Below are 14,733 nucleotides of genomic sequence, written 5' to 3'. Positions count from 1 at the left end.
CCTCAAGTTTTTGATAAATTCTAGATTCAAGAAAATCGATTCTTCAAATATTAATATAGTAAAAAATAGTGATTTGAGATGAAAGGAGTAATTTGTTAAAAGGATTTACTCATAATTTTTATAGTTATATACTTGCAAACAATGTTTAGAGTCCTACTCTTTGAAGATTTCCTTTGGTCTGCTATGTCCTTGAATTTCTATTTTTTCCCAATCAGAATAAATGATAAAGTTTGACTTCAAATTTATCGAGATTTCTACAACCAAACTATTATTTTCTTAGTTTCATTAAATACTACAACAACAATAATAACATACAAAGTATTGGTTCACAAGTGATGTTGAGCAGAGTGGAGATAGAGAGGTTGTTTTTGAAAAAGAAATGAAGCAATCACAACCATCTACCTCCCCTTCCGACCCAAACTATATATGGCTTTTCATTTACCAAGATTCAAAGTTTCAAACTACGTGAATTTTGACCAAAATTTTAAAATACATTTTTCTTATCATGTTATAATGCGACTTATAGTAGTAATTTTCATTCAAAAATTAATTAAAATTGACTATCGAAAAGTAAAAAGCCAGCAAATGGAGAAAGTAGCCCTCAAACACAATGAATTGAAACCTAAATATATGTCGCGGAGAAATCAACAATAACAATAACATACCCAAGATAGCGAAGTTGTAACAGACCTTACCCTACCTTAGAGGTACGAAAGTTGTTTTAGATAGATCCTCGATTCAAGGAAAAACAGTTCTGGGAGAAATCAGAACTAAATTAAACCAAAGAGATCCTGTGCATATTTATATACATTTGGTGTTTTCCAGCAGGCTTGTTTAGACAATCATGATTCCCATCAAGATAATAACAAACAAACCCCAACTTCAAAACACCACATTAAGCTAAGGATGTTAAACAAGAAAAAAAAAATACAAGCTAAGTAACCAAGATGGTTAATTACTAATTAGTATTTTTGCAATGATTAGAAATTTAAACTGATATATAGACTAAAACTAATGTACTATCGATAGCAGTCTGGTGCAAAAAGCATCCTGAGGAGTCGATTGATTCCACACTCGAACTTGAAGACTTATATATTGTTAAATAGAAAAAAAGGGAAAGTAGTCAGGATTACCAGCAAGTTCATCCTCATGATCAGAGGGCAATTCATTGAGATCAAAATCCACAATTCTTCCTCCATCAGCCAACAACTTTGAGCTGCTAGCAGCTGCTTCTTCACTGATTGCAGCTACATTAGAATCGTTGGAATTTTCAATTACGATTCTCAACTTATTGTGCCTTGATTTATGTCCACCAAGTGCTTGATGAGTTGCGAAGCTTTTTCCACAAGTGTTACACTTGAATTTTTCAGGCGTTGCTGCTGCTGTAACTGAAGCTGGACTATCCTGTACAGAATTCAGATGCCTCAACTTCTTCTTCCTTCTCTTCCTGTTATCAATAATCTCCATTTCAGAAACAAATTCCTCATTTTCAGCTTTGGATGTAAGAGAATTACTGTTCGTTTTCTCCAATTCTTCCAGAATATCATGTCCAGTAACACCAGACTCAATTAAATCTCCGTTGGCGAGCAGCATAAGATGATGAACAGCATCCTGCAATTGTTCGTCGTCTTCAGCATTGGTCTTTCTCCCTCGCTTAGCTGTAACTGACCATCCAGGTACAGTAGCAGAAGCTGTTTTTTTGGCTCGGATCTCATCGCTAGATTTCAAATGAGGAGGAAGAATTCCTCTCCATGCCCGTTCAGGATGAGACCTCATATGCCCAAACAACGATTTCATCGACGGAAAAATCTTACCACACACTTTACAAATTGGTACCAACTGATCATTTTCTACATCCACTTGTTCTTCTCGTGGTTTCGATTTTTCCTTTTTCGAAGACTGAACGTGAATTCTCATGTGACCTCCTAATGCTTTACCAGAACTAAATCCTTTCTTACACACACGACAAATCCTCCTCTTATTATCTTTTGGAATAATCTCATCTTCATCTTCATCTCCAAATTCCATAACATCTTTGTGATCTCCTAACACCTCCTTTTCCGAGATCTGATTTATCCATAACGTCCCCATGCCAACTTGATAATTACTGAATTAACTAGAACAAGCCAACAGACAAATTTTGTATTATAAAAAAAAAAATATGTTAGCTACGAGCTGAGAAGGAGGTAACTTAGCTGAAAAGGAAAGCCATGGCGAGAAAAAAATTCATGAGCTTCAAAAACGGAAAGATAATTACAAGTAACTAATATGAGAAAAGAGAAGAAAATGAGACGAAGAAGAAGAGGAAGAGAGGGAAGGGATTAGGAAGAGTCATTCTAAAACTGCTAATGTGTGGAAAATTGACTGTCACGTTCTCAACTGAGGCATTGACTGTGGCGTGGCGTGGCTAGGAAAAACAGATAATGTGTAATCACTTTTTTTTTCCTTTTTATTTATTTTTAGAGGTAATTATTATACTTTTAAATTTCGATTATCGTTCCGTCACTTAATTATTCATGTATATATATATTATTATGTTAAACTTGAGTTGAGGGATCTATCGATAAAACATGAATAAGGTTACATATAAAATTACCCTTACAGATTTTACTTGTGAAATTATACTGAATATATTGTTATTGTCCTTTATGTTATTACTCCATATTTTTACTGTAATATACTTCTCGAAAAAGTCCAAATGTAAGTCATTTAATTAGTAAAGTGATTAAAAAGCACATATTTTAATTAATTAAAGATTAAACATGTTGAGTATATATATTGTTTTCCTCATTTATTGGAAGTGGGAAAAAGAGATACTATAATATTGTTCTTTTAAGTATATATTTTAATATTTTCCTTTTCGGGTAATGCTAAATGACCAGAATTTGACCAGAAAATTAAAAAAGTCTATAGTATTCTTTTTATTTAAAGTTAAACTGATTTGTTTTCCATTTTTTAATTAAAATATATTAAAGTTAAAAGGGTAAAAATGTTTTAAAAGGTAAAATTAATATTTTTTTAATTTATGTAGATTATTATAGATGATTTGTTTTGTAGGGTATGTTTAGAAGGTAAATCTTTTAAGATTTTGACTACCAATCAAACCAAAAGTAAAGAGTATCCTAATCAAACGAAAACTCTTGTGAATTCAAATAATTTTGAACTTTCAAAGTGATAATTATCTTCATAGATATTCTCCCATTCATTTTACTAAAATCTCTACCCAATTAAATGTAGATTTTTGTCAAAGAGTATGAAAGTTACCAAAACTCTTTGCAAAAGTTTCTTCTTTTTTTTTTTACCGTGTGCATTTAATTTCTTACTTTGAATATGGAAAATAGTCATTTATTACCTTAATTAAGTAGTCATTTACTAGTTATGTATTTCTTTCACTCGTAGTATTTTATCCGATCATATTCATGCCTTATTCGCACCGCCCAAATCCACATATTAATGCTATATTTCAATTTTCTATATTCCCATTTGTCTCTAAATAGTTGTCATGTTTTGCTTGTCGAAAATTAATCTTTGAAATTAAATTGAATTAGATTAATACAAACTTTTAAAATTAAAGTTTAAGATATTCAAAAGATTATATAAAAAGTAACTATAAATTGCATATGGTAAAAGGATATATCTTGAAATGTTGATCGATATTCATGTAGTTTAACAATTGAAAAGTAAAAAGTGACAAGAGAACAACCTTTTGTATTTTCATCACAAATCTTCTCAACGACTTGTATTTCGTGATTTAAACTTGTAAAATTAAGGATAGAACTAAACTTTGAATCTCAAAATCTGACTACGAAATGTCATTTTAGAAAGAAAAAAAATGTGTTATTAGTATAACAACGTTTTAAATGGAGCGACATGCATGATGAAGACTTGTTTGGGACCGAATCATTAGGTATTCTATGGAGTATGGAGTACTATGTTTATCTAATTTCTTTAGAGCTTGTTTTGTTGGAAAACAAGTCATTTCATCTTTAATATAGGACAAAAATAACACTAGAATAACTTATCCCGCAATTTTATCACAATAAACTCATTCTAAAATTAATTAGCGTTTATCCATGATACCAAACGAACCCTTAAGGTATAAAGTATATTTGATTGGCTATATAGTCCAGTCAAATAACATAGTTGGAAATAATATATGGTGGTTCAAGCAAGTATTACAGAAGAAAAGGTTACTATAATTAGATAGCAAAAACAAACATTGTATTTATGGGTTCACATGTCAGTGGCCAGATTTTATTCTCCTTCTAAAGTAAATAAAAAATACCACACGTAATTCCTTAGAAGGAAAATAATACATAACTGATCAACTACCTGTAATTTACTATCTACTTTAATATTTCAATATTTTTCATACTAAAGACTAGCAATCTTATAAAAGGGCCATGGATAACAGACATGGTTAGGGCCTAGAATGATGGCACAGCCTTTTAAGGCTGTTGTAAAGGGCCAGATACCCGATCTCGGGATCACCATTTAAGTCATACATGCACCAGTTTATCAACTTCGGAACAACTCAAGACACGTGGTATTTGATGTTTCGTATGGCTGAAGTTCAGGCTTGCTTTTCTACAGGAGCTTCAATTCATGTACATACCATTTTTGCTTCAACTTCAAACAGAAATGTCTAAAGTCGTATGATAATCCAATTAGATCATTACATAGTTCATCACACACAAACAGAAATGTCTAAAGTGGTATTGTTATGAGACCCCAGGTTAAAAAACTTCAACGTGCTCACCCTTTTACAGAAGCAAAATTATCTCAACTTATGAACGAACGGATCATCTTCTATGATTACCCTTGAATACAGACTCGGCAAAATGAGAAGTAGGTATTTCAGCTATCTATAGACATCTAAAACAAACTAATCTAACTTTCAACATTGAAGGATAACGATGTTGATAATAGGGAGAGAAAAAAAAAAGAGAAAGAAAGAAACTTCTCTAACATTAGGTGGGTACAAGTTCAGCATGATCAGGAGATATCTGCATCAGAAACAGTCCAACGACAGCGGCCAACAACAACAACTGTATGAAAAAACACGAACTGTACTTACAGACTTTCTTCTGTAGCATTAGCTTTTCAGCAGTGCTTGCTAAATCTTCACAGTAACTTTCCAACTTCTTGGTTTGTGTCTTGAGCACTACAGCCTTTGCTTCGGCATCTCCAAGCACGTGCACCATCTGTGCTTGTTCTGAAGCTAATGTCTTCTGCTCTTCCAAGAGGGTAAGTTGATCCACTGCTGCACTTCTCAACTTTTGGGCTGTTGTTGATAATGCCAAATACTGAACTTCAGCTTCAATTTTCTGTCTAAAGAGAACCTCGAACTCATTTTCAATAGTCTCTTCTTCACTCTTTGAGCTACTACCTAAAATGGCTTCAAGTTCAGTAATTCTTGCTTCCTTGGATATAACCAGGTCAGCTGCCTTCTGAACCTTGTTTTGCAACAGTAATATATTCTGTTTTAGGCTAAACACTTCAGACTCCAAGGAGTTAAGAGAATGTTGAGCACCATCTCTGTTCTGTGACAGCACGGATGTGCTTGGTCTAGGGAAATTTGAGTCATCTGAAGTGAAATTTAAAGGTATACCAACATCCTCAAGCGAATGACCAAAGGTAGTATCTTTCCCAATTTCTTTGAATTTCTGAATTTCTGTGTAGAAAGCACATCAATAAAATTAGTCCCAATTGCACGGATAATAAGAAATTCCACGAGTTTTTAAGAATATTTAATGGTTTATCTGATTAAATTAAGAAGAAAGACAAGGAAAGCTCAAGGAATATGGCTTGTGAACAACCAAAAATCAATGGATATACTTATTCAGTAAACAGATCAGTAAAAGTTCTTTAAGCATAGTACAAACATACGACATAGTAAAGCTCATCCAAAAATAAGAACATTCACAGAAACGGAACTGGTCAACTACTTCAAATGATATAATATGTACTTTCCTTGTAATGTGCTTCTGATGTCAAACAGAACCAACACCGATAACCAGCAATCCTTATATGACAATGATAGGGATTACTAAACTGGGAGTGCAAGCACCTAAACATGTCCATCTAATGCTTCAAAAGCAAGAAACAAAGTTTTATTTTGACCAAGACTCTCAACCTCACATAAAATGACTTTTGCTTCTCTGTAATTTGTTCTATCTACAGCCTTGTGGGACGGGAGACGTTTGGATGGAGTGGGAGCAGGCTGAAATCCCAAAGAAGCCTCTAAAAAATAGTTCGAGGCACACAAGGCGCCAACCCTGGGAGCTAAAAGCCTATCCACCTTAACAGTACCTTGTTCGCAGAGTGGGCCTCTTTTGCTGAGAAATGGTTAGGCCTTTCTCACCCATGTGTCCCAAATGTGATGATGATGGCTCTCTTACCTGTGAGGCTAACTTACTACACTGGCAGGTCAGCTCTGAATAACAAATTCAGCAATGAGCTTAATTCTTCCATAACAAAAGGAGGTGGGATTGATATCCTGATTTTATTTTCTCACGGTCAGAAATTAAATTCTTCAAATTACAATCTCTAACACCCAAGAATATCCTATAGCAGGTATAACAGATTTTAACGTAAGGTCTGGATGCAGATAAAAGAAAGTTAAGTGCACTTGTGTGAACGGTGAGTCAGAGAAGGAAGTGGTATTAAGTCAAGACAGACACAGAAAGATAATAAGCTTATGTAGACTGTTTCCAATTAACATGAGATCGAACTTTAATGGTTTGCTAGACATGATTTAAGTTGAAAGTGGCCTCTGTATTTGTAAATACATTCTCAACAAATTCTGCTATTGCTAACAGAAATATATAAAACATCAACACCTTCAGGGGTCGTTTGGTTTGAATATGAGTTATGATGGGATAAGTTATGTTGGGATTAGTTATGATGGGATAAGTTGTCCTGGGATTATTTCTTATTGAGTGTTTGGTTGGTTATATTCAAAATAATATATATTGATAAATTTTAAGAACAAGTTGTTTGTTTACAAAATTACCCTTCACTTTATTTAAACTTTTTAAATTTTTCTTTGCGAGCTTTAGTTATTCATTTTTAAAAATAAAAATTTTATTTTATTTAACTTAAATATTTTTGTTCATGTATTCCCATGATAAGTACCATGTGTAATTAAAAATATAACTTTTTTCTTATTTAGCTTAAAAATAGAACTTCCCTCTTAAGTTTATTAAAGAGAAGAAAATTTATGAGAAATCAAAATAAAATAAACATAAGAATTAGTCAAATAAATTCATAGATAAAAATTATATTTATATAGTATAATTTTTTAATAGAAAAATATGTATAATTATCATAAAAATAAGTAGTAAATATTAGGGATAAGGGTCTGAAAAGTACCTCAAATTTGGTCGAATTTGTTGTTGCGATACTAAACTTTCATAAGGACCTATTACCTCCCTAGACTATTTAATACCGTATTTTTTACTCCCTGAACTATTTAATAGTGTATTTTAAAGGTATATATGTGTCCACGTGGACACATTACTATTTATAATTTTGCATTATTTTTTATGTCCACGTGGACAAATATATATATTTAAAATACGGTATTAAATAATCTAGGGAGGTAATAGGTCCTCATGAAAGTTTAGTATCGCAACAACAAATCCGACCAAAGTTGAGGTATTTTTCAGACCCTTATCCCTAAATATTATTATGCATGGTATTAAAAAAAATGTAAATATACATAAATGTGAAAAATGATGTATAAAAAGGATTTAAAGGGACATATTTGTCATTTAGCTATTTTATCCCGGGATAAGTTATCCTGGGATTACTATACCACCCAATATGAGGGATAACTTATCCCGGCACTAATTCATAATCCCAGGATAAGTTATCCCAAACTTCCCAACCAAACACTAAATTAAGTGCCACTAAATATTTATCCCAAGACTATTTGTACCTATCCTTCACACCAAACGACCCCTCACAGTATAATCCAAGTTATTATACCAACAAAAATTTAAAGAAACGGTAATTATAAAACACATGACATTAGGCACATAAAAGCTGTTTTCAGAAAAGAAAAGAACAACATGGTCTGAGATGCACACACATTACAGCATGATAACCAAATATAAACGATTAAATACCTCCTTGAAGAGGGGAAAGCATAGCCCATCTCCAAATGATTCTTTAGGGATATGTACATTATAAGGATTATGAATGCTACCTCCTAAAAAAAGATTCACTGACTAATAAACTTGATGTTATTGTTCCTAGATGATGCTAGCATATATTTCTTGAGTGACGCCCAAATAGGAAGTGTCAAACATAAGTACCATCCTCTAAGCATATTGATCCAACTAGAAAGACTCCACCTAGTGCAACATACAGAATATGCAAGAACAAATTTATGAGGCAAATCATGATATACATTGATATTATCATTTAAGCAGAAGTAAATTTGAAATGTTCAACAAGAACTAAGGATGTACCATTAGCAAGAGCTTCTTGAGCAGCCTGGAAATTGAAGATAGATTCCGTTAGAGGATCGTGATCAGTGGATGAACCGCGATTCTCACTCTTCTCTTCATTAACTTCCCACGGAGATTCAGCAGCTAGATCTTCTTGTGACACATTTTCAGACTCCCTATCATTCCCTCTCTCGCGACCAGCCCGAAGTTCCTCACCAATTGGTCTTTCTCTGTCCTGAGCTTCATCACTGGATTCTCCATCATAGATCATTGACCTTTCACCTTTTGTACCATTACTTGTAGCAAAGTCACCCTGCATAAAGAGAAAATTAGAGCTACGCGAGTCAGATTCCATGCTGGAATGAGAGTTTTCCTTCTCGATTTTGACCCTTTCTCCTCTAGGCTTTTTACTAGTTTCAGACCGACCTTTTCCCTGATGTGGTTTCTGAGCTGATGTGCTCAAGCTCTTCCCACTCAAACTCCTCAACCAATGCTTGTCAGATGGATAACCAGGGAGCACGGGAGCTTCATACCTTGCCTTTGGAGCACTAGCTGCCGTAGAAGACCTACTACTCCGATCCTCGCTGTTCTCTGATTCCGATACAGCATTGAAAATCGGCCCCATAGCCAAACCAGAGTCGCCTATTACACCAAATCCATCAGCCAGAACTCCAGGATTCATGAATACTGCATTCGTAGATGAAACAGATCCATCACTTTTTTGGATCCTTCCCGCAGAAAAGCTTACAGGTTTTTCCGCATTAGCAACCTCACTCGCCAAACCCCGTTTCAACAGCTTACCACTGTTTACACTGCTATCCCCATCCTGGCGTTGCGCATCCCGCTTCATCCTTTTCCATTTCTTTAACCCAAACCCCTTAGTTGTTGGAGAGGATTTCACCAGGGGGTTGAATAATCCTCAACCCCCTTAATTTCAATTCCCTTGCCTTTTACATCATCCAAATTATTATTACTACTATTATCCCCAGGAGGACTAGACCCATTACTACTTTCTACCTTGCTTTGATTACCATTTTCAAATCTTGGCGGTTTGATCATTTCTTCATTATCCTGGACCGATTTACTAGCTGAATTTTGTTCTTCCAAGTCCATAACTAGAGACAAATATATATTTAATTAAACCTTTTTTACGAACCCAGATCAAGATCGAGAACAACCACCATCATTCCAGCTGACGGAGAACAATTCAAACAAAATTTCTCGACAAAATCAATTATGATTGCTTCGACAATTTGCAGCTTGAAAAATCATCATATTGAACAAAATTGAATTCGTTCATTGTAAAAACTTGTACTGCAGATGCGAAAAATTAGGAAATGGAGAAGCAATTAAGTAACTGGGCGTACCTTTTCATTCATTATTGTGCTGGATTTCCAAGAGATTTTGATGAATTCGAATAGAATTGGGATTATGGAAACCCTAGAATTCGGAACGAATTTGGGAAATTATTAGCCGCCTGAACTGTTACAACTATCTTTATTGTTTTTATTTTTAGCATATTAACTATTCCCTCTTTCCCATTACTAGGCCAATTTGTATATTATCTCCGTCGATTCGAATTCGTTTTGAAAAGTCTCACTTTTAGAAATAAAACAACTCTCTTCAAATGCATTTTCATAAACCACATTTCATTCCGAGATTTATGATAAAATGAGTAAATACTTATTATTCTATTGTAATTTTTAATAACGAATATATTATAAATACTAAACAAGTTACAATATTCAACTATAACATTCAATTCAATAGTCTAGATACATGTGGAAACTTCAAATATATGATGTTACGAAATAAGTTTATTTAAATCATATCATAATAAAAAAAGATATTTTCTAAATAGCATTTACGATCTTAATTATTTCCACGTATTGAGAAAACTTATAATATGGTTTTAAAGTCAAATACTAAAAATTAATAGAACAATTTCTATAATACTTTAAAATCCAAAGGTCTCGATGATTTATTTTATTTTTTCATTGTAGAGGAAACTAATGAAGTGCCATCCACGATGATGAAAGAGGAAAACATTATGATACTTGTAAATTTAATTGTTGATTACCAATAATTTGGACTAATCCAAAAGGCTTTGACAAATATCCTTATTTAAATGATTCATTCCTATTCTTAAAAGTTGAACAAATATAGCCTTAGAAAATTACTCTTTCGAATAACGTTAAGCTCAGATCTAGCGTTTGTATATATATTATTTAATTTTATAATTAAATTTAAACTATCGAACGTCTCACATTTGTGATAATTTGCAAAAGTTTATATTGTAATCTAATATTTCTCATATATTTTCAATTTCTTCAAAATTAATTTTTAATTACGATCTAAAATGTCCATAAATTATAAGAGAAATAAAAGAAGGTCATTTTTTAAAGGGAAAATTGTATATAATAGCAAACTATTAATTCAAATTCAATGCTATAACCATAGTTTGATTTAATTGTACCCCATAACAAATTGTTGCTATTTTCGCCTCTCTCCTAGTGAATCTCGCTTGCTACTCTCGTTCTCGCTGGCAGTCTCCCTCGCCTCTCTCGCTTTTATACAAACACAAATGTATAAAATGTGTTTGCGTTTGTATAAAGCGAGAGAAAATTGTATATGTACATATATTTTCGTTCCCTTCTCTCCCCTCTCCCAGATCTCACTCGCCTCTCTCACTTTATACAAAACACAAATGTATACATTGCGTTTGTGTTTGTATAAAGCGAGAGAAAATTGTATATACAAATACAAATGCATATATTTTCGTCTTATACACTTATGATTATACAAATATGATCTTCCCCTGCCTAGTTTTCTTTTGTCTTTCTCTCTTTATACAAACACAAATTATACAATTGATCTTTTGTATATGTATACCGAAACAGAAACAGAAACAAATTATACAACTGTTTTCTTTTGTATATGTATAGCGAAATATACATATTTATGTTTGCTATGGAGCGCAATTATGCAAACTATAGCTATAACATACAAATATGATTTTTATGTTTGCTATATGTGAAAGTTGCTCTTTTTTAAATAGTTGTCTAGGAAAAAGACAGCCCGTGAAAACTTTACCATTCTTCTTCCCCAGCCCAACAAGTCATTGTTTTGGGCCATATATAGGTCATCTTTATTTTTTAAGTAAAAAGAAAATGAAAATGATAACTTTTATTAATTAAAAAAAAAAAACTATGTATATGATTTAACTGTTCTGACTTCTGGGGTATTAAATTTTATGTTGTTTTAAACGAAAATAAGAAAATCATAAATGATGAATGTAGAAACGGAGCTAGAATTGTGCATCATTGACTTGCGTTTATTAAGAAGATAATTTTTCTGGTGTAACATTCATTTCCATCGACAACTCAAAGATTAAAGGGTGAAGATTAATTATCATGTATAGTTAAATTTATTCATTTCATTTTCAAGAAATATCTATTTATTATGATATATAGTTAAATTTATCATCATTAGCCCGATATATAATATGAACGTAACATATGTGGATACATTCTGATTTGTGAAGTCCAACAAGCATGTTTTGATGGACTTGCTTTTTGTCATAATCAATTTGCACTTTGTATTTTTAGTATAGTATGTGTATATTAATGCTATGTGACATGACTATACATAACCATATATAGAATTCAAAGTTATCATAAAATTACTAAATTTCACGACTATACTAAATTATTATTTTCAAATGAAAATGACAAAGAGAGAAATAAATACAGTTGTTATAGCAATATTGTTTGTCTAAATAATTTTGTTTGTAATTGCAAAACAATGTTATATATTATTATTTTTTTTAAAAACACAAACTTTAACCGGTATAATAAAAAATATATGAGTATATATGTGTAAATTTCTCCTCTTCTTCTTGTTACTTTTTATATTTTGGGGAAGTGAAAAGATCAATATACAAATTTGTGGATAAACTTGTTACATTTAAAGTAGACAGTCCAAAATAAAAAAAAAATAAAAAATGACAGCTGTACCAAGACATTTAAATGTGCTTTAATTGGTTCAATGAATTTAGTTGCAAAAAAGGAACACATCATTATTCAAGTATTTCAATCCAAATCATTTACTCCCTCCGTCCACAATTGTTTGTCAGGGTAAGGTCATGCACATCCTTCAAGGAAAATTTAATACAAAGTGTAATTTGACTAATATAACCCTACAATACCAAGAATACCAAAAGTCCACATAACTTTTCAATTAAACTACACTATCATTAAGGGCAAAATTGGAAAAAAGTGACTAATTATTTTTTGATTGTTTAAATTGACAATTAATCTTAGACATCTATTTTTAGTATACCTGCCAACAATTGTGGACGGAGGGAGTAGTTCCAATCAATCTAAAATTATATATATGTCTTGTAGTGGAGAGACAATTTATACTTTGCCATCCAATTAAATTCCAATAAAATGGGGATTCCATTTCCAATAATATTAAAAATAAAATTATGCCCTAGTTGAATAAATTAAATGGTTAATGCATGTTTACATATTCCAATTCCTTATATTTAATTAAGTGTGACCACGTACTAAAGAGTTCTTCTTTTGTTTAGCTTCTCTTTTAAGAGGTTAGCTTGAATAAATGCGTTTGATCATGACTTTTTTTTTAATTGTAACTTTTTTTATAGATAATATATAAAAGGAGACGTGTTAAGCGTAATATTCAAATACTTAAAAAAATATTAATTCATCACTTAATTGCATTCAACTTTATACAAAGACGTCTCTAACACAATTTTGTCGAGTTTAATTTGAATTGTACACCACTTTTATTTTAACGAGTAGCTTTTTTTCATGTCTATTTAGTTAATGAAACATTAATCATAATCAGAATCCGTCGAAGGGATAAAACAAAATAAAGAAACGAACCATTCAAAAAATAAATGTTATTTTTCTGTGGCATTAAAAATGAATGCAATTATTAGGCTGCAACTTCAATATTGTTAACACATAAAATATACTATTGGCTATTGCAGATTTTTTTTTTAATGATTCCATAATTACTAGAGAAAAAAAATTAAGTTCAGATGTTTATTAAATTCCAACACCAATTAAGAAGTATTTGTGTGCACATGGAACAGACAAGTTGTAAGAACTAGAAATACTAAAATGACAGATCTTCATAAAACTTTTCATAAATCATAATAACATCATAATTATTACAAATAATTTACTTAATCGAAAGTCAAAATAAAATTAACCCAAGAAAAAAAGAAATTAACTCAAAATTAAAGCTTCCAAATTAACTTGCCGACAGAACTTCAACTAGAGGGGTTACTGTTTAAGTCAAAGTAGTTTTCTGAATCGTAACTCAGAAATTTCCAAGTGTAGTAGCATATTCTTCGAAATTCGATGGATAATAAATCCGTCTCTTTTTTTTTTTTTTTTATAAGAACCGAACATATAGGGTGTATCTAGCTCATACATACGAAAATTTTACAAAAAAAAAATAGTGGCGTCAAGCGTGTAAAATCTTAAAATTTGATGAATAATAAGCTCGTCTCTCTACCATGCTCCGGTTTAGTAGCAACCTTTTGTTTGTGATAAATTCAGTAACGTGCATCTAACTCAGACATTACCATTAAACTAAAATGGCAGGCCCCATCATCATACTCTAGCATCTTGTAAAAGGGGGAAAACTTTTATATTACAGAAAAGGTGGAATCCCTTGGTATAACCTAACTATAAGGGCTCGTTTGGTGTGAGGGATTAGAAATAATAGTGATGGGATAAGGAAATAGTGATGGGATAAAAAAAAAATTATGTTGTTTGGTTGGCAAGTCCGGGATAACTTATCCCGGGATTAATAATTAGTACCGGGATAAGTTATCCCTCCCCATGGGTGGTATAGTAATCCCGGGATAACTTATCCCGAGATAGAATAGGTAAATGACAAATATGTCCCTTTAAATCCTTTTTATATATCATTTTTTACATTTATGTATATTTACATTTTTTTTAATACCATGTATAATAATATTTACTACTCCTTATTTTTATGATAATTATACATATTTTTCTATTAAAAAATTATACTATATAAATATAATTTTTATTTATGAATTTATTTGACTAATTCTTATGTTTATTTTATTTTGATTTCTCATAAATTTTCTTCTCTTTAATAAACTTAAGAGGAAAGTTCTATTTTTAAGCTAAATAAGAAAAAAGTTATATTTTTAAATACACATGGTACTTATCATGGGAATACATAAACAAAAATATTTAAGTTAAAA

The 14,733-nt window shown here is 31.7% G+C and overlaps 4 protein-coding genes across 5 annotated transcripts in view; 1 reads left to right on the top strand and 3 right to left on the bottom strand.

The window, feature by feature from the left end:
* Nucleotides 1–14,733, top strand: part of LOC125809295 (photosystem II 10 kDa polypeptide, chloroplastic) — a 204,526-nt gene that overhangs the window by 5,193 nt on the left and 184,600 nt on the right. The gene's annotated exons all lie outside the window — the stretch shown is intronic.
* The window catches only part of LOC125809205 (THO complex subunit 3), a 152,162-nt gene that overhangs the window by 61,490 nt on the left and 75,939 nt on the right, over nucleotides 1–14,733 (bottom strand). The window lies entirely within an intron of this gene.
* On the bottom strand, nucleotides 936–2,663 carry LOC125807337 (zinc finger protein ZAT4). Its single transcript, XM_049487038.1, has 2 exons — nucleotides 2,659–2,663; nucleotides 936–2,107 (listed from the first exon to the last, which is right to left on the bottom strand). Exons 1-2 carry the CDS (start codon nucleotides 2,661–2,663, stop codon nucleotides 1,099–1,101), a joined length of 1,014 nt encoding a protein of 337 aa, XP_049342995.1. The 3' UTR covers nucleotides 936–1,098.
* On the bottom strand, nucleotides 4,200–9,965 carry LOC125809117 (WPP domain-interacting protein 2). The gene is given in 4 exon segments (XM_049488758.1): nucleotides 4,200–5,674; nucleotides 8,478–9,359; nucleotides 9,362–9,571; nucleotides 9,824–9,965. Coding segments are annotated over 3 exon segments (1,794 nt in total). The 5' UTR covers nucleotides 9,570–9,571; nucleotides 9,824–9,965; the 3' UTR covers nucleotides 4,200–4,970.

Source organism: Solanum verrucosum, unplaced genomic scaffold (genome assembly GCF_900185275.1).
Source record: "Solanum verrucosum unplaced genomic scaffold, falcon-dt-bn FXZP01000277.1, whole genome shotgun sequence".
Classification (NCBI taxonomy): Eukaryota; Viridiplantae; Streptophyta; class Magnoliopsida; order Solanales; family Solanaceae; genus Solanum; species Solanum verrucosum.
Note: the sequence above shows the minus strand (reverse complement) of the source record. Positions and strands in the feature narration are given on the sequence as shown.